Genomic DNA, 26,511 nt, shown 5'->3' with positions numbered 1-26,511 from the left:
AATCTGCTGCAGAATTAGATACAGGAATTTTTATTAGGTTTCACATTAGTATGTGTCATTAAAAAACTTCAATAATAACTGGTTTGGTAAGTGAGACCTGTCTTATTCACAGGTCAGCGATTCAAATCTTGAGACTGTAATGAATAATTCAGCCTGACAAGACAACTGTTGTTTCCTGAGAACAATTCCATTTGAGCTACAGAACACTTAACATTCTGAACAGCTTAATTACTAATAATGAATGAAATACAGCTCTCTAATCACTGTTCAGATGAAGATAAATTAAACAAGGAAGAAAGGCTAGGGACAGGCAATTTTTACAGAGAGCAACAGGAACAGTCCGAGACTAGAAAAGCGAAAGGGCATAATAAACACGGGGTAATACAAACTCTTATTTAAAAAGACATTAACTTTGTACATAATCAGTGCAAGGACAGTACAAAATGCCTGTAACACTGGAAAGAGGAAGGGGAATATAGCTACAAGGACTTAAGCAGGTTGTTACTTGCTTCTGCCAAAAGAGAAGCAGAACTATGAAGTTGCTTCCCAAATGAAGGACTAAGTCAGTGTATGTGTGTGAAAGAGACAGTGGCCTCATCTTTACCCTGGAAAGACACCAAATTCCTACAGTCTAGATTTAATCCATTGGTTTTATTTTCTTTCATTTTGCTCCAATCTCTGCTGATGCTACTTTTGAACAAGGCCATACACATATGCCCAGGACTGGAAGACGAAGTAGCATACAGTATGCTGCAATACTCTTTCTTTATTCCTTATGACAATAGCTAGTAGGCCAAGCAGCGTAGTCCTCCAATTAATGCCATGGATTTTCTGTCTCTTTCTAAGTTGTATTAAGAGGCTACTTGAAATCTCTTCCTGGAAGTGGATGGATTTCTTTGAAAGGATTTGGAGTAATGTTGTGAACCTGAAAATAAAAAACATTATTTAGTAAGTGTACTATAACCAAAAGTCACATCAACCCTGTATTTGGGTTGTTTCCGTAGGCCTCCTTTAGAAGAACATTTATTAGCTTGATTGTATTCTCATGTCACCTTTTTTATCGAAGTAGTTCTTTTGGTTTGTATTAGTTTCTCTACACAATGCTTTAACTAAAGAATTACACAAAACTCAGGAAAACCTACAATTCTTAGAAATGAGAATGGACACACAATGTGTGGAATGGCAGACTTTCATTGGCTGAATGCAACCTAACATAAGAAGTACTGCTTTATCCCAGAAGTTAGAGAGCCCCATACGAAGATTCGTTTTAATACTGAATCCAATATCCAGTACCTCCTTGTTTTGCTGGTACAGCAAAGGAAAGACCTTAGCTGAAATCCAACAATGATTTAATTTAATATTTGATTTAAAGAACATTATAAACAAAAAATTTCCATTTTCTTTTTCACATTAAAATTACTTGTTTATGTTCAATATGCTATTAATAAATAAGGGACTTTTACACTTTGTAGCTCATGTAAGCCAATCTTATCACACACATCAGGGGCTCCTTGCATCCCTCCATTTCCCCCCACCTCCAGCTTCTTATGTGTCACCGTACCATCCCCCTCTTTTTCAGGGACTTCCTGCAACTCCCCCCAATCTTCTCGCTGCCAGGAGTTGTTTGTGCCCCCAATTTCCCCTTCCTCCCATGTAAAGGCTACCCTTTCTATCCCCCATGCTAGTGGCTCTGTGTCTCCCCATTCCCACGTCATCCCACGCACTCCTCCCCCCATCTCCCTATGCCAAAGGGTCTGTCTCCCTCCTCCCCCCCATGCAAGGGACTCCCCCCACACCAGGGTCCCCCCACTCTCCCCATCCCCCTTGGCAGGGACTCTGCTTGCAAACCTTTCACCTATTCCCCTTATATCACCCCCACCAATTGCCATCCATTCCCTCTCTTGCCCTATACCAGTGTCCCACATTCTCCCCTGAGTGACAGGGGCTCTGTGTGTACACCCACATTTCCCACCTCAGTATTATCTGTCTGGGTGTTGTCATTCACGTGTCAATGTGCCCCCACTTCCTCCCTTTCAATGTTCTGATTTGCCCCCCGCCAAAAAAAAAACCCAATAGGATTCTGGCCACTGATGCCTAAAAGGGACCCTGATATTTTGGAATTGATTAGATGCAGTGTTCAAAAGTTTTTGCATTACATAGACAGACAGACAAACAGAGAAATGCTATCAAAAGTTGGGTGTAAAGCTTTTGCAGCCTCAGCCAATGAAAAAGCATAATTATATGGAGTATGTTTAGACATTTTATAATCTAGTGTGGAATGTCATGTGCAATACACATCTATGAGTAAGTGTCTGGAAAAAAAATATAAACAACCACCACCACTGCTGCCATTTATATAGAACCTACAATGAGGGGGTTGCACACTTCATAGCTTTTGTAGGCCAAGCTTATTGTACACACCAGGGGCTCCTTGCATACCTCCACCCTGCCGCAAAAGCTCCCTGCATGCTGCCCTCCCCTCTATTTCAGGAACTCCTCCAATCTCCTCCCTGCCAGGAGCTCCGTGTATCCCCCCCATTCCCCTCTCCACCCATACCAGGGTCCCCATTATCCCCACCATTCCCACCTCTTCCATGCCCTCCTTTCTCCTCTTCCCCCCCATGTCAGAGGCTCTGTGTGCTCCCCCACACAAGGTACCCCCAATTTCCCCCTCATCAGGCGTTCTGTGCGTTCTTTTTTAAATTAATCTTTTGGTTTTGCTTACCTGTTAAAAAGCCTTGACCTGTCCATGTATGGTTAGCAAAATCCATAGGCGTCAATGACCTTTTATGAGGGGTATCTGACTGTAAAAAGGGGGGAAATATTTTTGTTCATTATGGTCCTCTCGCAGATTAAGGATTTGATTGTGACTTTCACACCACAGCCCAGCCCAGAGGGCAGTGGTGGAGTTGCACTGCTCTAGGAGTATGAGAGACATTGTGCCTCCACAGGCATCTTTCTTGCATATGGAGGTGGCGCAAATCTGCTTCACTCACTAGGATGCAGCAGATCTCTCTTCCCAGCACACTAACCCCACTCTTCAGGCCAGTGTAGATGGGGTGCAGGAATGTGGTCCCACCCTCTTTTAGACATCCTGCTCTCTGGAGGGAGTAGGAGTAAGCAGTCCCTTCACTCCTGAGATCACAAGGTCTGGTACTGTGGGAGGCTGTTTTGCAGTCATACAAAGATGGTGGTGGTGTTGGGGAGGCAGGTTTTCTGCATCTCTCTCTGTCCCACCCTTCCATAGATGTCTGGCCCAACATCTCTAATCACACAAAAACCCACCCTGAATGTGTTAGTTGTGTTGGGTCTTGAAAACTGATCAATAATGACAGTTCGTTCTCTAAGTGGTCGTTGCTCTGTACTGTCAGGTACTGCACTTGACACTCTGCTATGAGGATATCTCCCTCTATGCTGAAAGAGAAAAAAAATTGAGCATTGAAATAAATGCAAATATTGGCATGGCTAAAATAAGAATCCTTTTGACCTTTGCTTAAATTAAAAGAAAAAAAAAAAAAGCAAAGAGCTAATTCTCCATTAAGTGAAAGGCTTGAGTTAAGAGTTTTTAAAATAACTATTTTGGGCTTTTCAATTGGATTTCAAGTGTCTAAAAATTAAGATAACATGTTTTATAGAGAGGGCAGGAGAGGGGTAAGTGTAATTGCAAGAGGCTCTGTTTAAGACGAAGAATGATAGCTGTGTTAACAGCATGTGTCTATCTCTCATGTTCTACATAATTTGAGAGGGTTATGCTAGACCCTACTGTATCTATTATAAAAGACGGCTAGGAGGGTCTTCCACATCCCAGGTGAGTCTTCTAACCATTGAGTTTTTAGTAGAAGGAGTGTGGGTGCAGGACCACCACCAGTACTGTTTTTCATGAGAAAGGACTGAGTTGGCTAAAATGCTTAATTCTAGGAAAGAGTTTACATGTAGGAATCCTGAAGCACCTCCCTCCCAGCACAGAGTTAGGCACCTAACATCCTTTGAGGGGCAATGCTTAGACCTCACCCCTCTCCTCAACATCTCTACTGACCATGTCCATTTTAGAGATGAGGAAGTGAGGCACAGTAAAGCAAGTGACATGCTCACAGTCACACTGGATGTCTTTGCCAGAGTAGGGACTTGAACCAGGGTCTTCTAAGTCCTAGGATAATGCCCCAACCACTACACCATCTCATTAAGGAGCATAAGAACATACAAAACCATAAAAGTTATGGGTTTCTTCATGTATGTCCATATTTATAATTTTAAAAATATTTGGAAATATATTATTCAAACTGAAATAATTTCAAAATACTAATTTACTTTTCATCATTTTTCTCTTTTCTTGTATTTCATACTTCTTGGACAATGAAAATGGATCAGTTTCACTTTTATTTATATTCACTTTTAGTCAATTTCAATTTCTACTTCTCATGCACTGGCACAACGCAGAAAACACTGCAAGGCAATATATAAATCTAAAACACAGATACAAAATTCATTTATATCTGCTCTTTAGAAATTCAAGAAAAAATTATTTAATTTTAGAAAAATATCTTTAAAATAACCTACATTTGGGACCTAAAATATCTCCCAATGTCCCTTCAAAACGTAACTATAAATTCTCACATATCTTAAGGCCTTGTATCACAATAAAATATGACTGAATACAACTTTCCCCAAAGTACTAATTTCAACCAGTGATACAAAGTGGTTTGGGGAATTTTTTTGTTCAAGTTACTGATGTCCTTTAACAATATTAACAAGCACATCTTACAAAGCCTTGCCGTGATCCAGGTACTGAAAGATACTGTTCAACAGTCTCCGTGTTTATTGGTGGTAACTTGTTCCGGGCTGTATGTACAAGTGGAGAGGACAAGCGATCTAAGCCAGTATACCTGTAGGATTCAGATTAAACAGATTTCATATTCCATCTAATACACCGGGGACAACATTTCTTAATACATTTAAGTTACTGTAAATAGCAGAACACTTAATGCAGCGGCAGCTCTCAGAACATGCTTTATGTATGCTTCATTTTTCTGTATGAAGTGTGGAATCTTTCAGCAATCTTTTACAATACTTCACTAAACCCTGTAACAATGAATGCTCTTGTTCAAGTTCAGCAAGGAAGAAGAAAGTGAAACTAAAAACTCACAATTTAGTGCCCCTAAGGACTTCATCACTGTACACATTAGGAGTTTTTGAGCATAGTGGGTCTGAAGTGAGAGATGGTAGCCTACGATGGGTTGGCATTTTCCTAGAAGATGCCAGCAGTACCCGAGATGATGAGAGAATACTGTAATCAGTAATTCGCCCCCGCCGAGTCCGCACTGAGTTGAGAACACTGGAGCCTATACTATGTTGTTTGTCTTCTTGTTCATTCCTAGAGAGAAAACAAAACGCACACTTTTTAGAAGAATATAATTGTTACTTTTATAAATTAAAACTCAGTCATATCTATTATTGACAGAAAGATGTCTGCATTTTTAATTACATTTTTGAAATCCCAAAGCATATTTTATATGGCCAAAATGACAAAGTACAGCATAAAAAAAGTGTACTATTTTCATAGCAATATTTACTGTATCTTGTCTGCCAAGCTTGTATGCCTCTGTTGGAGTGGTTTAGCTTGAATTGTCATGACGCCATTCAAATCACTATAGAAATTGCTGGAGAAACGGTGAACCTAAACAGAGCAAAAAAATAAATGTATTTAACCTTTCAGTCTCATTACCTTCTATGGAGGAAGGCTTCAAAACCCCCAAAACCCACATAGTTAGGTCAAAAAATGCTTAAAAACAGTATGCAAGAGAAATCCCACTTCAGATCATAATGGAAAATGTCTCCCATAAAGAAGATAAAATGCAAACAAATAAGGGTTAATACTCCACAAAACAAAGCTGGAAAACTAAAACTAACAATACATATTACAAGAAAGAACTCTTGAATATTATCACTGCAAACATAAGTAATATGTATCCCATTATTTATTGCTATTATAGGCAGAGATGGCAGCAATGACTATAATTAGGGTTGCTTTTCCATTCTATTGTAAGTAATTGAAAACAGAGCCCTATAACTTTGCCTAAAGCTTTTTCTTCAGGCTAAAATTTTTCTTATTGTGTGTCCACTTCAGGCTTTTATATATAATTTATATATATAATTTATTTACTTACTTTTTGAAAAGTTCCACCAAAAATGGTTCAGCCATTTCTGAGAATGAGGTTAGTGAAAAATACGTTTTGTTACGATTAAAAAATTCTTACAACCACTTTACAGAGAAGCTCTACCACCACCAGGCTTTGGAGTAGGGACTCAAAAATTTAGCAGAGGAGTTGCTGTAGGGACAGAGAGGCGACTTGAAATGCCCCCATGAAAATCCATCCAAATTTGGCCAAATTATAAACCTCTGACCATTGCTGTCTGCACTTAGTCAGTAAAGGTTTGTTAGAGGATGGTAGCTAAATTCTCAAAATATTCCATTTTCACTGGGCATATCCTAGATCAAGGCTGCAGGGGCTGAATAGGACTTTTTTTTTGGTTGCAATTTACTCCTGGCTGCTGGGCCACTACAGTACCAAGCACTGGAACTAAGGCCTTGTCTACACTACAGGGAAAATTCAATCTAAGCTATGCAATATGAGTTACATGAATAGCGTAACTCAAATAGACATAGCTTAGATCCTCTTACCGCGGGGTCGACACTACGCAATGTCGACAGGAGACGCTATCCGCTCGACTCCCCCTACGCTTCTCAATCCGGTGGAGTACAGGAGCTGACAGGAGAGCGATCTGCGGTTGATTTAGTGGGTCTTCACTAGACCCACTAAATCAACCATCGATGCATCAATCGCTGCTCACTGATCCCCCATAAGTGTAGACAAGCCCTAAGAGCAGAGAAGCTGTCTCTCCTATGTTCTCAAAGTTCCCTCTGTGGACGCCTAGGAAGCATGGAGGAGAAGAAGAAAGCTGCTTGAATGCAGGGGTAGGGACATGCTGGATGTGAATAGGGACAGACTATGGGAAACAGAAGCATAGGGGACAGAGACAGAAAGGGACAGGCTAAAGAAAAGAAACAGAAGAGTATGTAACTGCTAGAGCATACCCACCTCCAGAAACTCAAATAGAACCCAAGACTCCCAAGTTCCAACACTGAGGCAGACACTGAACAAGTCCCTTTGTCCACCAACCCATAATGCAGTGGGGAGCGGAAGGGGAGAGAGAGGGAAGGGAAGAGAGAGAGAAGAGGAGCAACTAAGACAATCTGATGTTAGGGGTTTTGAACGAGGGGAGTTAAGCTGGAACTTCACATGCACCTTGCAGGGAAGAGTTCTTTCATGGTTCTATTGAAAGGGAAGGATTGTCTCTCAATATAAAGGGTATGATTTTCTGGGAGGGAATAGGGAGTACTGCTATCTGTTTTTATTGCACCTAACACAATAAGGTCTCAATTCTAATTGGGGTCTTTGGGCTCTAATTGGGGTCCAAATAAAAAGTGGTTATAACAATGATGTAGACTTGTGTTTTTTTAAAAACCAGACTCAAAGATGGAAAGTCAAACTAAATACCTTAGATATGCATAAATCAATAAAATGGAAACTTTTCAGATCTAAGTTAGAAAAGGCCTAGGCCAACTGAAAACAGAATTCTGTTTTGTGGAACAATATTTTACCTGAGATGGAACAAAATGCGAACCAAAAGATGTGCTTCGTGCCTCAGAGCCTCTTGATGGGGGGACACTTGCTGTATCTGCTGTAATACGGGAGACTAGTTGATGTGGCAATTTACTTGTAATAGCTTTCAATTTCTCCACCTGCTTGTCATTCTCTGCACCAGTGTAGAACATACAAGTGATTAAGAAACAAAATTTTATGCAATTAAACAAATTGATGATGGTAGGAAAATATCAGTGACTCAGGTTTGACATATTATCTGCTAGAAAAACAGTATTCCACATTTATTATAAATGTTGACATTTTGTCTTAGATTAGTTTTAATTTAAGTCTTCATGACATTTAAAAATAAACTAGTTGTGAGATTAAAAGCATTTATTTCTAAAAACATTTTCAAAATGACTGTATTTTCTCTGTCAATGATAAAAATCAGTTGGGCCATGTACGTGGAAGAGATGTAATTTGCTTTTTTTTTAGAAAACACTGGTAAAACAACTGGAACATTATTGAAACATTCGCATGTAAGGTGTGTTAGAAACAGAAAAATGTGTGAACAGAAGCAACCAAATGTCCTCTTAATCCATTCCTGCCTGCCAAAAGTTGAATTGCTACTTTTCCAGTGAGTATAAGCCATTATATTATTTCTATCATATCCTTAAATTTCTCAACAGTCCTAGCCCACATACTTTGCTTAGCAGCCTATTCTCCACAAGTGGATTTCCTTCTTAGAGGACAAGGTAGCAAACCTAAATCTCCTCCTCTTTAATGCATAATACTGAGCTAAACAATTCACTTGTAGCCTGAACAATTCTTGTGCAGTCTGGCAATTACACACGCAACACTCAGTTCTACCAGCATAGATTCCTGCAAATATTTAACAACTTCTACTTAGACCGTTTCTACACTATGGGGGCTATAATGGCATAGTTACAGCCCTGTAGCTATGCCAGCATAACTCCAAAGTGTAGACACAGCTAGAGCACTGGAACGGGTTTCTACATTGCTTAGGGAGGTAATGTTCCCACTGAAATAGTAACTAGGTCACTAGAAGCATTCTTCTGTCAACCTAGCTGTGTCTATGCCAGTGGTTAGGCTGCACAGCTACCCCACTCAGAGCTGTGAATATTTACGTGTAGACCAGCCATAGTTTTAAAATGAATTTGAGGTTTATTATTTTACTAGTTTCCATTGATATGTTTTTCCTTTTTATTTAAGATTAATTTTATGTATGTTTTTCTGGCATTGTTTCTTCTGTTAATCTGCATTGTTTCTTAAAATGTATATCCCATTAGCTTCTAAAGGCAACTCCATGCACATGCCAGAGGACAACATTTCACCAATAGTTAGTTCTTTACCTTCTGCTTTTCTGTGCAACAGTCTGTTGAAAACACCAGGAAGAGTTAAATTTAATCACAGTGAACTATGTTCTTTCATCCTATGTTCATTTCTGCATAACCCACAGTCAGCGTAGCTCTCTCTCCTCCTCTAGTGGCTGGACCACACAGAGTTTGATGAGTCTCTACTGTGATTTTGCTAACAAACTTGGGTCTTTTAGCTTAAACATTAGAGGCTAATGCTTTTAAATACCCAGGTCCCAGATTCAATCCTTACTGCTGAAGAGCTTCCAAGAGGCATCATGTTATATATTGCACCAAGGATCTCTTTGTGCCTACAAGCACTTCTTGTGAGAGACCTCTCTTTATGGGGCTGATCCAAAGCCCACTGAAGTCAGTAAGAATCTTTCCATTGGGAGGATGTGCATGAATTTTATAAAGTGCCATGTAAACACAAAGTGATATTTAAGAATAATAATAAAGATGTTTGCTAAGCCATATTTAATTAATTGGTGAAATTAAATTACTGTTCCAAGTACAAGTCTATAAGTGCCATCTACAAAAACTCTGAGTACCTGTGATAGCAGTTTCCCAGTTTTTTCTAATCAGCTCCTCCAATATTTCAACTATATTGCTCCAGACACCATCAAACACTTCAGCAGCCACTGCGTCTTTGATACAGGCATTGGGAGAAACTGGAGGAATGCCACATTTATTCCTCTTTCGAGCAAGCTGGGTTTTCTTTTGTTCCAAACACTCATCATCACTAATGATTGAAGCAAATTCAGCTTTATTACCAACTTCTACATGTTTCTGTTAACAAAAACAGTGAAACTAACATATTTTCTTATGGATCCAGAAAAGCATAAAATAGATTTGTATTTAAAAGATCAAGGTTCATATTATACATGACCCAAGTACTGTGGGAAGAAAACAGAACCGCTCTAAACTGAAATTATGAATTGGTTTTACTTTGCTTTGTTGCCTCTTGCTGGTTGAATGGAGGTGGTAGCAGCATGAAAAATTAAACTGGGGCGTTATAGCAAGAAGTTTTTGAGACTCTTGATATAGCAGCCATAGACATAGATAGTATAGCAGGAATGAGACAAAACTGATGGACTTGGGCACGTGGGGCTAGAATCCCACACCCCCTTACTTCACCACCACCTAAGGAAAATACCATCCCACCAGCTCTGAAGGGGAGAATATTGTGTAGAGTAGATCCTTAGCTCCACATCCTGCTCATCCCGACACATTTGCCATGACCATGTGGAGTGACTTGGAGGGATTTCTACAGCTTTGCAGGAGCAGGGGACCATGTAACTTCATGTGCCACACCCACCCTTCCATTATTATATGGACATTTTCACCCCTCTTTATTTCTCTCTCTTCCTGTCTGGACTGGGGAACAGGTGTGTCACAGAACCCTTACTCACTGCCTCATGATACACTTAGTATGAAAAGAGCTTTCTGGAACTAAATTTTATTCTGTGCTTATTCTAACATTAACTATATCATATTACAATTTAAGAAAATGAAAAAAATTATATTAAAAACAACCTCTATAATCTCAATTCAGAAAGGCCTCATCCTTGGCTGCATTCTAGATGTGCCGATGGAAAGTGACCCTAAAGATGGTGTAGCTGGCCCCAGAAGAATCAAACTAGTTCAGGGACAGGGAGAGGGCACAATGGTTCCTTTACCATAACTTCCCAACCTTATAGCCAGCACTAGGTATGTGGTTTCCCTGCACTCTCACTCTTCAGGCTTCTTTAACTTATGCCAGGGGACACATCGGTAGCCCAGGGTTGGAAGGGAAAGGAAAGGGGGCTTAAAATCACTTTTGCATCCCCCCTTTTTGAGCTACACAGTGTACTTCTGAACCACAGAAGTGAGGACTAAGGAATTTTCTAAATTAATTGGAAGTAGGTTTAGAGAGAAGCAAAGCACCAGGTTTTAAGCAATTTCATGACAGTTTCTCATTATATTCTTCAAAAAATATATAATTTATTTACAGCTCCTTGTTGTCAAAAGCAAGATATTCTTCAATTTTTCCATCCACCTCATAGATTTCTTCTTCCAGGAATGAATACTCAGATGACTCAGAAACAGAAATCCTTGGGGAACCACAGTCTAATGATTTGTGTACTGGGGATGCTATTGGAACTAATTTAGATCCCGAAATGCACATCCTGAAATAAAAGAATTAAACATACATGGAAAGAAGTGTAAATAGACAGATGCTGCATTATACTGAGGTGTTTTAAGGTTATTAAAATAATATGCCTATAAACTTATGAAAAGATATGATAGATCAAAGTGAAGTGCTTTTGACTAAGTAAATTTTATTTCTACTACATAAAGACAACATACTGAAATGATATCCTAATAAGGTCTTAAAAGCCTACGATACAATTGCTGCACAATCAGGGAACTCTTTGATATGTCATACAAACTTTTCACTTATTTGATCATCTATAAGAGGTAATGTTTATGTATTTGTGACTGAGGTTTTTTTATGTTAACTGTAACTATATTTAGTTGCTATAAATATTAGGAATATATGAAAAAATGTAATGTCAATAGAAATGCTTAAAAAGTAACATATATGAAACTGTTAACATACTCTTTTGTGTTGCTAGTACTTTCACAGAGGCCAGGTAAAGATTTGGTGTACGCCGAGCTAGTTGTTCTGCTCTGAAAATGCTGAAAGCCTTCATCCCTAGGAAAAAGAAGCTGTTTTCCTAAAATCCTGCAAAATACAGAATGTGAAGTAGTTACACATAATCAAATCAGAATACCAGGAAGTGCAGCAATGTGAAAAATACAGACACCTGCAATACCAACAAACAGGTAGAAATAATTTAATAATAGCTTCCATACATTTATTCTGAGTAATCAATGGGAATAAGGGGCCAGATCCTCAGATAATGTAAAGTGGTGTAGCTGCACTGAAGCCAGTAGATCTATGCTAATTTAAATCAGTTGAGGATCAGGCCTATAAGCTTTAAAAATAGCCAGACATTTACTGAAAGGACAACAGATAACACCCACACGAGCTACATGAACTATGTTATAAAAGTTGATTTGCATACAGAACATAAAACTTTCTTTCATATCAACAGTCCATCAGACAACATAGAAAGAGAAAATTTTAAAATACATGGAGAACACGATCCCAATAGGGTTACTTTAACATCACTCTGCACAACTCTAGTAACACAAAAGTGACCTCCCTGGGGACAAAGGATCTGACCCAAAATGTTTATAAAGGTGGCTGCTAATGTACATGTTATTGAAATTGGGACCAGATAAGGCTTCAATGTATAGGCTGCAATTGGGGGGAGGGGGGAGAAGGGAAGTTTATTTTTCTTTTAATATATACACAATCCCTTTGTGAAATAGAGAATTTTGGATCATTATTTATCTGATTAATGCTCATTACTTTACATTGCTTTCCACTAAACATTTTCAAGGGCTCTTGAGGGGAGTCTACAGGTAATAAGTAGGAACTTGTATATTTCAATCTGAGATTCTCAGGTTCGTTCAAATACTTGGAAACTCTTCCTTGAGAAACTCCTACTTTTTCACTGAATGGCACTGTAAATAAGCAAGTTCTGAGTCATGTTCATTAGTCAATAACTCATTAATTATTACAAATTCTCTACTTTATAAACTGATGCAGTAAGTAAAGACCTTTTCTTTTATTAGGTTTGATCCCATGCCTAATGAAATCAATGGCAATGTTCAGGCCCAGTCTGAGCAACTAAATATGTTTTGTTCAAACAGAGACCAGCATGACTTACCTATTGGAAGGACTGACTGTAAACCTCTTATTCACACTGGGGAACAATTACTCAGAGCAGCAGTCCCACTAGAATCAATGGAGCAACTCCTGAAATTGCTCAACACTGTGAGTAAAGGCGTTCACAATCTAGCCCTGACTGAGAACTAAGGGGTTTTTTTTTTTTAAAGCTCAGAGTTAACTATGGCACACTGTGCATTTTTCAATATTAGGTGGTAGAAAATTCCCTAAAATAAACTCCCTTAGCACCTGTAATTAAGCACTGTAACGTTCACAGAATTTCTCGTACCTGTAAATATTTCTTCGAGAGCTGACATTCATGTCAGACAGGCTTTTTCTATATCACTAGAATTTTTCCATACCTTTCCAGTAATTCATAGATTCCAAGATCAGAAGAAACCACTGTGATCATCTAGTCTGACCTCCTGTATAACACAGGGCATAGAACTTCCACAAAATAATTCCTAAAGCAGATATTTTAGAAAAACATACAAACTTGATTTAAAAAACAATCTCTGTCTGTGGAGGAGAGATATAGCTCTGAAAAATCTACATGACAGGATTTGCAAGAATGTTCCACTCACGGGACAGGGACCAGGGGATATGAACTTGAAAGCCCAAAGATCCACAGAGAACTGAAGGGCCAATGCAATGGACTCTCAAGAATCCATAATGACAGCGTTGTGTGGCTCTCTTGCTAACACCTCACTTAGTAGGATAGCTCCTTCAGAAATCATGTTGCTATAGTGCTAGAGCTGTGCACTATTCTCCATTTGACAGGGTAGAGGGTTGCAGAGGCAAAGTTTATGTTCGTTCACTCATTAACTTGTACAAATTTCCAAGCAGAAATTTACCAAGTTCCCAAGGGAGCCAGTCACTCAGAACAACTGCTTCCAACCTCCACCCCCAGTCCTGACATACACTTGCAATCATTACAAGAGGCTTCGGCAGATTCCCGGAGAAGAAACGGAGCATACAGAAACAATCCAGACTGGAGAAGAGCATGAGGACCCACTGTATCAAGCTTTCTTTTCTACTATACTCATCTTTTTTCAAAATAACTTAACAAAATAGTTAATGACACTTATATTCCATAACTAGTCTATCCAGTGTTATTGTAGCTATGTTGGTCCCAGGATATTAGAGAAACAGGGTAGATGAGGTAATATCTTTTATTGAACCAACTTGTCCCTCTCACCAACAGAATCTGGTTCATTAAAAGATATTTCCTCGTCCATCTTATCTCTCTACTATCTAGTCTATAATCTTTAAATTGGCTCAAATTAAGTTAATATATTTCCCTCCTGAATCATGTACTGGTAGGCAGGTTCAATCTACCTATTTCCAGGAGCTCATTAATAAGTTCCATTTACTTTTTACCATCATTATCAGAGCTAAGTACCCAACATTCATATGAACTCTAGTCCAGTGAAAATACTGTAAAAATGTAATCTCTGAGAATGCATATATTGAATTAGCTACACTTCTACACAACAGCAGGATTTCAGCATATCCTATGAATTGTTATAGCATTTAAAGAAAGAAAAGATTTTGTATAACAATACGGAAATGTTGCTTCAAGTTTATGTATTTAATGTCTCCTGATTCACATAAAGGATTGTAGTATTTATTAGTTATTATTATTGTCAACCTTAACAACACATTCTAAATCTTTTTTCATTGACATTTGGTAATTATGATTCTCTGGAAACTTAAAACTAAAATCCTTTTAAAGATTAAGGACTAGGTTATCCAGATACACACAGGCTCACATTAGAATGGTGTGGAGCCACCCTATGACAATAAGAGTGTACATATGTGTGCACACAAGGCAGTACCACTTTAATGGTGTTGTGTGACCCTCTGAGCACATAACAGGGCATTGGTCTTCTCCCTGCCCTCGTTGGGTGGTTTGCTGTGCTAGAGATCGAAGGAAAGAGCAGTCCCTGTGTTCCGCAGGCACCTTGCACCACCATGAAAGAGCCAAGGACATTTTCTCCATAAGTACATATCTCTCCATTTATAGAACTACTTATTGCTTTGCTAACATTTCACTTTGGTTCATACTGGTTTACATGACTCAGGATGGTGACATCACCGTAGCCACATACTGTTCCTGCAGCCTATGGACACACTCTTTTCTCCCTACTCCTAAAAAGGACTGCATTCAACAGGGTAGAATTGGCAGCATGGGTGTCTTTGTATTGACTTCAGGGCAGACAGGATTTTGTTGTATGTCTTCACTGAGGTTAGTTTTTATAAATAGAGTATTAATTGCACTATTAGATGTATGCTGTAAATATTAAAAGTCACTACTGAAATAAATGTTTCTTCTTTTCTCATATTAATTTTCACACACATAACTATTCTCATGATACTGCACTAATATAAAATCTTTTGCAATGATTACATTACTTAGGAAGAATATCATGAGCAGGTAGAGCACTGAGAGTCCATGCATGGCTAAGGACTAACACCCAGTTTGACCACTAAAACAATGAGGAGTCCGGTGGCACTTTAAAGACTAACAGATTTATTTGGGCATAAACTTCTGTGGGTTAAAAATCCCACTTCTTCAGATGCATGGAGTGAAAATTACAGATGCAGGCATAAAAGCTTATGCCTAAATAAATCTGTTAGTCTTTAAGGTGCCACTGGACTCCTTGTTGTTTTTGTAGACACAGACTAACACGGCTACCCCTCTGAAGTTTGACCATTGAACTGCAGATGAATTTGAACACAATTGTGAAAATAGTACTACAAATATATGCCAATAAGAACAGCTCAGATTGAGATACCTAGAAAATAAAATAAATTAATCAAACAAAATTCTGATAGCTTCAAATTAATTCTAGTAAACAATTCCCTTACCTCAGATGAAGAGACCTTTTGGTCCACTCTTTACATTCTGCCTGCAGACTCTGGGTTTGAGAACTCACTTTTCCTTCAAACAACATTTCATCCACATCCCAGAATGACTGATGCACTCTTTGTGTATTAGCTTTGTCATATTCCTACAAATTATAAGACTGTTTTTAGGAAATACAGCTAAACATATTTAAAATGAGAACCATACCAAATATACGACATTATTAGTAGTAGTCACTGGAGACACAACTGAGTTAACAAATGACCTTGTTACTAATTTGGTTTTCTTTACTGCTATAGCAGCTGTCCTGCACTGGAAAAGAAGTAACTTTTCGATTACAAGTCATGTGCTGTATGTTGATTCAAAACCTTAGTTTTCTGTAAAACAGTTTAATCTTTCATCAGTAAATTAGACAAAAAGTACTATTAATAAAAATTTGTGACATACATCATCCCTCCAAGAGTAAATTGAGCTTCTTTCAGTGGACAAGCCTGTAGTATAGCTTTGTATTCCAGACCAAGAATTATTCAAGTCTGTTGGTGTTATAGGACTGCTAGAAGACAGTGATGAAACAGTTTCACTATGGAAAGAAACAAAGTAATAAGAATCAAATGTATTTTACACAAACATACTAAAAGTAACATTGCACATATACCATATATATAGTAGTGATGTATGCCTGTGTGTGACACTGTCAAGGTTCCTCCCCCACTCTGAACTCTAGCGTACAGATGTGGGGACCTGCATGAAAAAAACCCTAAGCTTATTTTTACCAGTTTATGTTAAAACTTCCCCAAGGTACAAACTACTTTTCCTTTTGTCCCTAGACTTTATTGCTGCCACCACCAAGCGTCTAACAAATATAACCGGGAAAGAGCCCACTTGGAAACGTCTTTCCGCCCATAATCTCCCCAAGCACTACACCCCCTTTCCTGGAGAAGGCTTGATAAAAATCCTCATCAATATGCATAGGGGAACACAGACCCAAACCCTTGGATCTGAAGAACAATGAAAAAACAATCAGGTTCTTAAAAAAAGAATTTTAATTACAGAAAAAGAATCAGCTCTGTAAAATCAGGATGGTAAATACCTTACAGGGTAATCAGATTCAAAACATAGAGAATCCCTCTAGGCTAAACCTTAAGTTACAAAAAGACACAAAAACAGGAATATACATTCCATTCAGCACAGCTTATTTTATCAGCCATTTAAACAAAACGAATCTAACGCATATCTAACTAAATTGCTTATTAACCCTTTACAGGAGTTCTGACCTGCATTCCTGCTCTGGTCCCAGCAAAAGCAACACACAGACAGAGAGAACCCTTTGTCCCTCCCCCCAGCTTTGAAAGTATCTTGTCTCCTCATTGGTCATTTTGGTCACGTGCCAGCGAGGTTATCTTTAGCTTCTTAACCCTTTACAGGTGAAAGGGTTTTTCCTCTGGCCAGGAGGGATTTAAAGCTGGTTAGCCTTCCCTTCATGTTTATGACAGACAAATGACTTTCAGAACATGCTGTGAAATCCATCTGTTAAATAAGGGTAATGAGAGGGGTATAGGCTTTTAGGCAGAGCAGGATGGGTGTATGCTGCAATCATACCTATCATCCAAAGGCTGATAGGTAGGGCCCTACCAAATTCACGGTCCATTTTGGTCAAATTCACGGTCATACGATTTTAAAAATGGCTAATTTCATGATTTCAGCTATTAAAATCTAAAATTTCACAGTCTTGTAATTTTACGGGTCCTGACCCAAAAAGAAGTGGCCGGGGGGTTGCAGTACTGCTGCCCTTACTTTTGCACTGCTCCTGGCTGCAGCGCTGCCTTCAGAGCTGGGCAGCTGGAGAGAGATGGCTGCTGACCACAAGCCCAGCTCTGGAGGCAGAGTCGCCTCCTGCAGCAGTGCAGAAGTAAGGATAGCATGGTATAGTATTGCCATCTTTACTTCTGCACTGCTGCTGCAGAGCTGGCCCCGCAGTCAGCAGCTGCCACTCTCCAGCCACCCAGCTCTGAAGACAGCACAGAAGTAAGGGTAGCAATACCACACCCACCCCTAAAATAATCCTTTAACCCCCTGCAACTCCATTTTGGATCAGGACCCCCCGTTTGAGAAACTACGGTCTCCCCTGTGAAATCTGCACAGCATCAGGTAAAAGCACACAAAAGACCAAATTTCACAGTGGGAGACCAGATTTCATGGTCCGTGACAAGTTTTTCATGGCTGCAAATTTGGTAGGGCCCGATTGATAGGTTAACTTTTCTACCACATTACACTGCTGGATGATTATCATTTTAACTATTACCAGGACACCCTGAACATGTGTATAGGGATTTACTTTACACATGCGACCATGCACATGCATACATACTCAATATGTGAAAGGTGCTGAAAGAATAACATGGTCCCTCCTGCACAGTTAAAGACAGTGAAGCCAAAATTGTACAAGTTATAGACAGTGTGACAAAGTTCCCCCTCTGCCTTGGTGGGTTCTCCACTTTTTGGCGGATTTGCCCACCTCAGAGGTTCACGGCAGCCCTCAGATTGGCCTCTTCTGCTAGAGGCTCAAACCTGCTGTTCACTCAGCTAACCTCATCACTGGCCAGCATGGGGGAAATGGAGAACAATCTCTGCAGTCTCTGTTGACCCACCTAGTGGGTCGAGGACAGGCCAGATCCCTTTCCAAATTAGAACTTCCCTTTTGGTGTTGCTCACAGACCAGATCAACTCCTCCTGTGTCCGATCAGCAGTTGGAGGGATAGAGGCAACCCAGGCCCGCCCTCTACACCGGGCTCCAGCCCAGGGCCCTGTGGATAGTAGCTGTCTATGCCTCCTGTATCAGCTGCATGACAGCTATAGCTACAACTCCCTGGGCTACTTCCCCATGTCCTCCCCCCAGAACCTTCTTTATCCTCACTGCAGGATCTTTCTCCTGAAGCCTGATCATGCTTGTACTTCTCAGTCCTCCAGCAGAACATCTTCTCACACCTTGCTCGCCCTCCACTAACTGATGGGAGGTCCTTTTTAAACCAGGTGTCCTGATTAGTCTGCCTGCCATAACTGATTCTAGTATGTTCTTAATTGGCTTCAGGTGTCTTAATTAGCTTACCTATCTTAATTGGTTCTAGCAGGTTCCTGATTGCTCTAGGACAGTCCCTGCTCTGGTCACTCAGGGAACAGAAAACTATTCATCCAGTGGCCAGTATATTTGCCTTTTACCAGACTCCTGTACCCCACTGGTCTGGGTCTGTCACAACAAGTAAACTTTTTGAAATCTATTAGAAATTGATAGGCTCAATTTGCATTATTTCTTACAGTAAAGTGTTTAAAACTATAAAAGTTTCAATTAGTATTGCTTTATTATATTTACTGCTACTTATTATACTTTACACATACAGAGAGTGGGCTTGTGATGGTTTGCACCCTTTGAGGTGTCACCTGATGTGCTGGGGTGTCACTGAGTCAGCCTATTCTTCCAGCCTGGGTCCCCTTTACCTGGCCTTGCTGGGCCTAGGCTCACAAGCCTCTTCCAGTCAAGCACACAGACAGAGCCCACATCCAGCTGCATAGACAGACAGAGATCCATTCTGGTGCCCACTCTCTTTAAGGGGTACAAACCCAAAGGTTTTATGAAATTCGTCCTCTCCCTCAATGGAGAGGGAGATATGCACAACTTGAGTCAGTGGCAGTATGGACTGTCCACAGGAAGGCCAAACCTTTTGACAGTCCATTGTCCTCGCTGATGGGCCATGAACCCTGTCTGGCTTTTCCATTGTTGTACCTGAAGTGTTAGCAGTGGGCATCACCCAAAGTAGCATAGTTGAAATACAAAGTCAATATTCCTAACTTCAGATACAGAAATGATACAGGCATACAAATTGGATAATCACATTCAGTAAATCATAACCTTTCCAATGACACCTCACAAGACCCATCCTGCATAAAGTATTTCTCAGCTGTTATTCCCATATCATAAGCATATTTTCATAAAGAATATGGAGTGAAAATCACACCTTCCCTTGGAGATTACTGCCAAAGGTTTGATCATTGACCAATACGGAGGCAGTACGCCTAAAATCCCTTTTTGGCTTTGGTTATACAACCGCCAAGAGTTATCAAACATTGTAACGTTATCCACAGGTGCTTTTGCAAAGTCCTGAGTTTCTGGTCTCAGGTTGCCTGAAAACATTTTGGTGTGTAGCATTGCGAACATAATGCAGATATCAATATCTTTTAAAGTGTAGGTGTCTTGGCATTTAGCCACCAATACCATGAGGTGGTGGGCCTCAGTTTCCCCTTTCACACAGCAGTCTAGATTACTTGTGCTTTTTCTGGTGTGTCCAGCTCTAAGCCTGTTTACAGGTACTAGCTCAGAAGCAGCACTGTTATAGGACTTTCTTGTTACCACTCCCAGTCCGTACCAAAGATTCTTCCAACAATCATGCATGTTACACATTTTGAAGTATTTACCACCAGTATCAAATTCTTTGTCTTGACCCACAGTGTGTGTAGTAAGAGACATAAAATTACCAGCAAATTCATGACAGAGAGGCGCTTCCAAGTAAGATCATCATACCACATCCTCTGTCTAAACAAATCAGTTTGTTTAACATTTACTGTATTTCTCATCCCCTCAGTAAAGGTTCTTAGTTTAGGTATGTCTTTGGAGTTTTGGTACGGAAAGGGTGTATGGAGACCTTGTATGTTACTGGCCCACCCCCTGTGGAGTCACATTTCCTCGCTAGGGTTAAGCCCATTGGAAGAATCCACTCCCACACACACATCCCCGGGGTTCCTTTGCGTTGCCAGCCCCCATCACTCAGTGTCTGATGCTTAGCTGTGGGGAGGGGTTTACCTGCCTGGGAAGTGGCGGTCTCTGCATGAGATGGTTCATTTGCATATCCACTGACACCAGAATGCCTGGAAGAACACCGTCCCCCCATCCACCTTAAAGGGAGGGAGTTGGTTTTCACAGGCACAACAGGAAAAAACATTTTGCAATAGTGCTGGCCACAGGTGATGTGCCTGGGAGTGCAGATGCAGATCCAGCAAATTTCTCCTGTTACCCTTCCCTGTAATAAGTAGGGGGACACTCATGTACTCCCCCACATTCCTTCTTAACTCCTTTCCTTGCCACTTCTCTCCCAAGGAACACACCCCTGTGTCCTCAGAGCGGCATCTGCCCCCTGTTCAGCTGTGGGCTCAGAGCTAACAGCCTTCACTGGTAATTGGGTTTGCCTCCAGTTACAGGGCCCAAGGAAACCTTAACCACTGCAGCAGTCTCCAGGATTTCACCCCCTTTCTCTGGGCCTTCTTCTAGGACACATTTTCCTATGAATTTTACAGTGAGTTCTGTTTTGTGCTTAACTGCCAATTCCTGGCAGCCAGCAACCTCGACACACTCCCTACCATCAGACAAAACACTCCCATCACCCAAGGGGATAGCAACAGGACAGGAGCTGGTTTTACCCACTCCCACCTTTGGTAGCAAATTGCTTTGCAGGGCAGTAGAGGAATTAAGGAGACATTCTCTCATTTCCTCAGCAGTTTCTGTAGCTTTGCTCCTTCCCACTGGGGCTTCAGCACAAGATTTCTCCTCGCTGTTGACAGACCCCTGCATAGCCCTAGCCACATTGAAAAAGTAATTTCCCAGAAGAATCTGGGTAGGATTTTGAGCAACCGCAGCCACGGTTAACTCAGCTTTCAAATCTCAGTTTCCATGTGCACTTTAGCCAAAGGCACAAAGATTTTGTGACCCCATACCAACAAAAGCTCTGCCATTTGTCCTGGCAGTATGTCTTTCTCCTGAACCAGGTCTCTCCTGACCACAGAGATTTCTGTACCAGTATCTCTCCATGCAGGGAGTTCTCTGCCAATTACTTTGACAGCCTTCGTGTGCTTACTGCCTGGCTGTGCAGTGGCAACCTTTACAAATCCTGTGTGATAAGTGGCAACTGCCTGAGGTGCCTCTGTGCTCTGGTTAGCAGCATTTCCATGAGTTGCCTGCTGCCTGTTCCCACTCAGCAGAAGGCATATATTCTTCAGGTGCTCAGTGGAATTACGATAGCACCTGCTGGGCTCTTCTGCTTTCACAGGAGATTTGGGACAAGGACTGCAGAAGTGAACTTGGGGAAGTGAGTGTCCAGCCTCCCATCCACCCTCCTTCCTGGGGTAAAACAGGGACTTTGCTTCCCACCAAAATTAAACCCCTTTGCCTGTGATTTATTCCACTAGGTGCTTCGAATTGCTCCAATTTATCAACATAAACTGCAAGTTCATCAACAGTTTCCATCTTTTTATCCCTTAAACACTGTTTTACATTAACACTAGACATATTCAGGAACTGTTCCTGACCAACCAAATCATACATTCCTTCAAAACTTGTATAAGTATCTTTTCCCCTCACCCACTTATCCAGTAAATCTCTCATTTTGGTTCACATAAGCCACATTACTTAATCCAGACCCTCTCTTAAAGCTTCTAAATTTTACTCTATACATTTCAGGTGTAATCTGAAACTGTTCAAAACCGAATCCTTAAATTCACCACAATTGGAAGCATCACCCATGGACATCTTATTGAATATGAGATTTCAGGCAGCAGAATTTTTGAATATGTCCAGAGCTCTCCCAGTCAATTTTGCAACCAAAATGGTCATCTTTGGATCATCAGGAATCACATGGAGCATACACAGCCTCTCAAAGGTGATGAAATATTCAGCAGGATCACCAGATTCGCTATATAGTGGACACAACCGCTTCCACTTGTGGATTTTTGGAGAGGTGGCGCCCTCTGGTGTGGGGTTTTGTCTCCTCCATTCCATTACAGCCAGTTCATGATTCTGAGCTTCCCTTTCCCTGTCAGCCTCGAGCTGCCTCAATTCCATGGCCCTCTTGTGGGCTGCTTTCTGGGCCTCAATTTCTTTGTCTTTCAATTCCAGGGCTTGCTTCTGGGCTTCGATTTCTTTGTTTTCTTTCATTTCCAGGGCTTGCTTCTGGGCTTCCATGGCCCTCTCTCATGGGCTGCTTTCTCCCTGGCATTTTATGCTTCTTGTAATTCCATACGTTTTTTATGCTCTTTCTCATTTGCCACTGTCTGAAATCTGCAGAGCTCCAACTTTTTGGTAGCTTCACTTTCACTCATTTTGCTGTTTTTTCCTGCCCTTTTTTCTCTTGCCAGAAATAAGCAAACAGAAAATAACAAACCAGTAACCACTTTGTCTGTTCTCTAGTCACCACACTTAAAATTCACTTAAAATCACCACCAGTGTTTCAGGGCAATAAGCTGTGCACACTATCCTGCTGCTTACAACACTGTGACAGGTCTGGGCCCTTTGGGGTGTCACCTGATGTGCTGAGATGCCACCAAGTCAGCTTATTCTGCCAGCCTGGGGTCCCCTTTACCTGGCCTTACCAGGCTAATCTCACAAGCCTCTTCTAGTCAAGCACACAGGCAGGGCCACACCCAGCTGCATAGACAGACAGAGATCCATTCTGTTGCCCACTCCCTTTAAGAGGTACAAACCGAAAGGTTTTATGAAATTCGCCCCCTCCCTCAATGTGGAGGGACATATGCACAACTTCTTGCCCCTCCCCACCCAGTTAGCAATTACATAAACTGGGTTATATTATAAACAAGAAATAAGTTTATTAACTAGAAAAGGTGAATTTTAAGTGAATATAAGAGATAACAGAACAAAGCAGATTACTGAGCAAATAAAACAAAGTACACAAGCTACGCTCAATATACTTAAGAAAAAGGTTACAAAATGTAAATTAATCACCCTAAATGTTATTTTAGGCAGGTTGCAATGTTTCTGTGGTTCAGAGTTCCAGTTATATTCCTTTTCAGACTGGATCTCTGTCTCAGCCTGGACTCCCCCCTTGCCTTCCCTTCAGGTGGCTTTAGCAGTCTTTCTTCTTGGGCAGATAGGCCATGGAGAGTGGCAGTCTTGTTTGCCTTCCTCCCCACCCTTAAGTAGCATTTACATAAGGTGGGAATCCTTTGTTTCCCAAACTGACCTCGCTTCCCTTCCAATGGAAAGTTACAAGAAGTTCCAGGTAATGTTTAGTATCAGGTGACAAGATCACCTGACTCTGTAGTATTACAGCGTCCATGAGTCAGTTGCAGTGTGGATTGTCCACAGGAAGGCCAAGCCTTTTCACAGTCCATCGTCCTCGCTGATGGGTCTTCAGCCCTGTCTGGCTTTTCCATTGTTGTACCTGAAGTGTTAGCAATGGGCATCACCCGAAGTAGCAAAGTTGAAATACAGATACATCTCCAATATTCCTAACTTCAGATACAGAAATAATACAGGCATACAAATTGGATAATCACATTCAGTAAATCATAACCTTTCCAATGACACCTTACAAGACCTATCTTCCACAAAGTATTTCTCAGTTATGTCATATTCATATCATAATCATATTTTCATAAAGAATATGGAGTGAAACATCACAGGACCCATTCCAAACTTTCTATTATGGGTTTTTAGTTTGTCAGGAGGCTTTTATATGGCTGTACTCCAGATCCTCCAACACCGGAATGCAGTGAAGATCTAGGCAACCATCTTTGCAGACCAACCAATGTCTAGGCCAGTGGTTCCCAAACTTGTTCCGCCGCTTGTGCAGGGAAAGCCCCTGGCGGGCCACGCCGATTTGTTTACCTGCCGCGTCTGCAGGTTCAGCCGATCGCGGCTCCCAGTGGCTGCGGTTCACTGCTCCAGGCCAATGGGAGCTGCTGGAAGCAGCAGCCAGCACATCCCTCAGCCCGCGCTGCTTCCTGTAGCTCCCATTGGCCTGGAGCAGCGAACCGCGGCCACTGACAGCCGCGATCGGCCGAACCTGCAGACGCGGCAGGTAAACAAATCGGCGCGGCCCGCCAGGGGCTTTCCCTGCACAAGCGGCGGAACAAGTTTGGGAACCACTGGTCTAGACAGTGGTAGTTGGAATGAGGCCTCTTTAAAGTTAGCTGATCTACAAAAACAGTTAGCTTTCTCGTCACTGAACTCTGAAGTTTGAACCTGGACTCTCCATGCTGGCAGGTGCCTCTTCATTTTGCTCTGAGGTTGTGGTGCCCTGGAGCCCAGTAGCGTAGTTCAAACCCAGAGATATTTACAGACGATCTGATTAACAAAGGTTATTTGTATTTTGTGCAGTACAGAGCCTGTGTGTTTCTGTTCATAGATTAAATGCATTTAGATACAATAATAATAGTTTTATAAAAAAAGAAGAATGTGGGATTATATTACTCGGCAAGTGGGGGCAGAGGAGAGGAAAGGAAAAATAAACTCTGAGAAGGAAAGAATCATGGTTGTACAAAATATTAAGTACATTGGAGAAAATGCAGACCAAAAGCAAATGTTATCTGCCTGAAACGCGGCAAAGACAAACTTTGAGTTAAGCAGACTAATACATAAAAAGTTGAATTTACTTGCTATCTCAGCTAGTTAAACTGCTGCTTCCCTTGCATGGCATAATGTTTATTTGGAAAGTTGAGGTCCTCACTTAACACCTGTCATCCATGAAAATGACCTGGAAATGACCAATGAAATCCAAGAGGTATTCTGAAAATAATCACTTGAATTAAAAGATGATGTTTCTTGACCCAATACTCCCACAGGAAAAGCTTACCTAAAAATGATTGATGATATTCATTTTAACTATGTTAGAGAATATACTTCAGTGGAGAGAAACTGCACTACATTTGTATAAAAGCATAATATTAAATGTAGCCACTTTTTTCCAAAATAATAAAACAACCTGTTAATCATCCAGATTTGCTGTAGACACATTGTAATATTTAATTATAATGGATTATATTACCATACTTAGACCATTGTTCTATTATTAAGTACTATTTCAAATGTTAATGCATACCAGGTAAAATTGTCAATGGCGTCCTGTACATTTCTCCTAAAAATTGCTGGAAGATCTCCACTCTTCCCTGGGAAACAATGATCTGTAGATCCTTTGGACAACCCCTTTCTGAAAACACCACAAGAAAACAATATTCATTTCTATAGTCTGTACATACTCATAACTCATGTCTCACGATCAAAAACAGAAAGTAGAAACTAACTACTCATACAGCATACTACTGTATAGCCAAATGAAAAGAGCAGATCAGATTTAAGAGAGGTTCGGAGCAAATGATTTTCACACTGCAATTGATACTGTAAATTCCAGTCACAAGTAAAAGAAGATAGCTCTGGATTCCTGTACAACACTCAAGAATGTGCACTTATGGTGAGAGTGGTAGTACTACACTGTAAGACAGAATGTATTTGCTCCCAAACTGACAAATAAGAAGGCTTCTGCCTAGGAACTAGTACTACAATCAGGGATCGGAGGGGAGATCCCACAAACCTTTTGCACACAGTCATCAGTCAACGGGATTATTTGTTTAAAGGTCATTGCCAAGATAGCAATGAAAAAAATAAAATAAATTAGCTTTGCATTTGGTCCATTTATAGAAAAAAAAAAGTATTATTTTCCATCTCCTGCAACCTATTTTTCTTTACAGACTCCAACAGCTTATTTGCAGGATCTGGACCAACGACTGTATGATTGCACCTCTCACCACTAGACAGGAACACTGGCTGAAAAGTAGAATAAAGCACCTCTCACCACTAGACAGGAACACTGGCTGAAAAGTATCTGGCCTATTCTATATTCAGTATTCTGAACAATGACTTGAATTTCCGTCTCGGCCAACTCCTTAAAAGTGTTAATTAACAAAAATATTTGCTCAAATAATTTTAAGATACAGTAAGTCAATTTACAAGAGCTTTCCTGAGGAATAAAATGTGAGTGTACTTTTAATGGAATTAAAGGCTTATGT

General features: G+C 40.6%; 1 protein-coding gene across 1 annotated transcript in view; it reads right to left on the bottom strand.

Moving 5' to 3' along the window:
- Positions 1-851: 851 nt before the first annotated feature.
- The window catches only part of FAM149A (family with sequence similarity 149 member A), a 76,636-nt gene continuing 50,976 nt past the window's right edge, over positions 852-26,511 (bottom strand). Inside the window, exons 2-14 of the mRNA XM_077814553.1 lie at positions 25,548-25,655; positions 16,117-16,249; positions 15,672-15,814; positions 11,622-11,747; positions 11,011-11,187; positions 9,571-9,761; positions 7,661-7,815; positions 5,571-5,674; positions 5,144-5,371; positions 4,763-4,883; positions 3,286-3,414; positions 2,726-2,804; positions 852-925 (exon numbers count right to left, since the gene is read on the bottom strand). Coding sequence (XP_077670679.1) covers positions 852-925; positions 2,726-2,804; positions 3,286-3,414; positions 4,763-4,883; positions 5,144-5,371; positions 5,571-5,674; positions 7,661-7,815; positions 9,571-9,761; positions 11,011-11,187; positions 11,622-11,747; positions 15,672-15,814; positions 16,117-16,249; positions 25,548-25,655 — 1,768 coding nt within the window. The remainder of the gene's footprint in view (positions 926-2,725; positions 2,805-3,285; positions 3,415-4,762; positions 4,884-5,143; positions 5,372-5,570; positions 5,675-7,660; positions 7,816-9,570; positions 9,762-11,010; positions 11,188-11,621; positions 11,748-15,671; positions 15,815-16,116; positions 16,250-25,547; positions 25,656-26,511) is intronic.

The sequence above is a fragment of the Eretmochelys imbricata genome, chromosome 4, assembly GCF_965152235.1.
Source record: "Eretmochelys imbricata isolate rEreImb1 chromosome 4, rEreImb1.hap1, whole genome shotgun sequence".
NCBI classification, from domain to species: Eukaryota; Metazoa; Chordata; order Testudines; family Cheloniidae; genus Eretmochelys; species Eretmochelys imbricata.
Note: the sequence above shows the minus strand (reverse complement) of the source record. Positions and strands in the feature narration are given on the sequence as shown.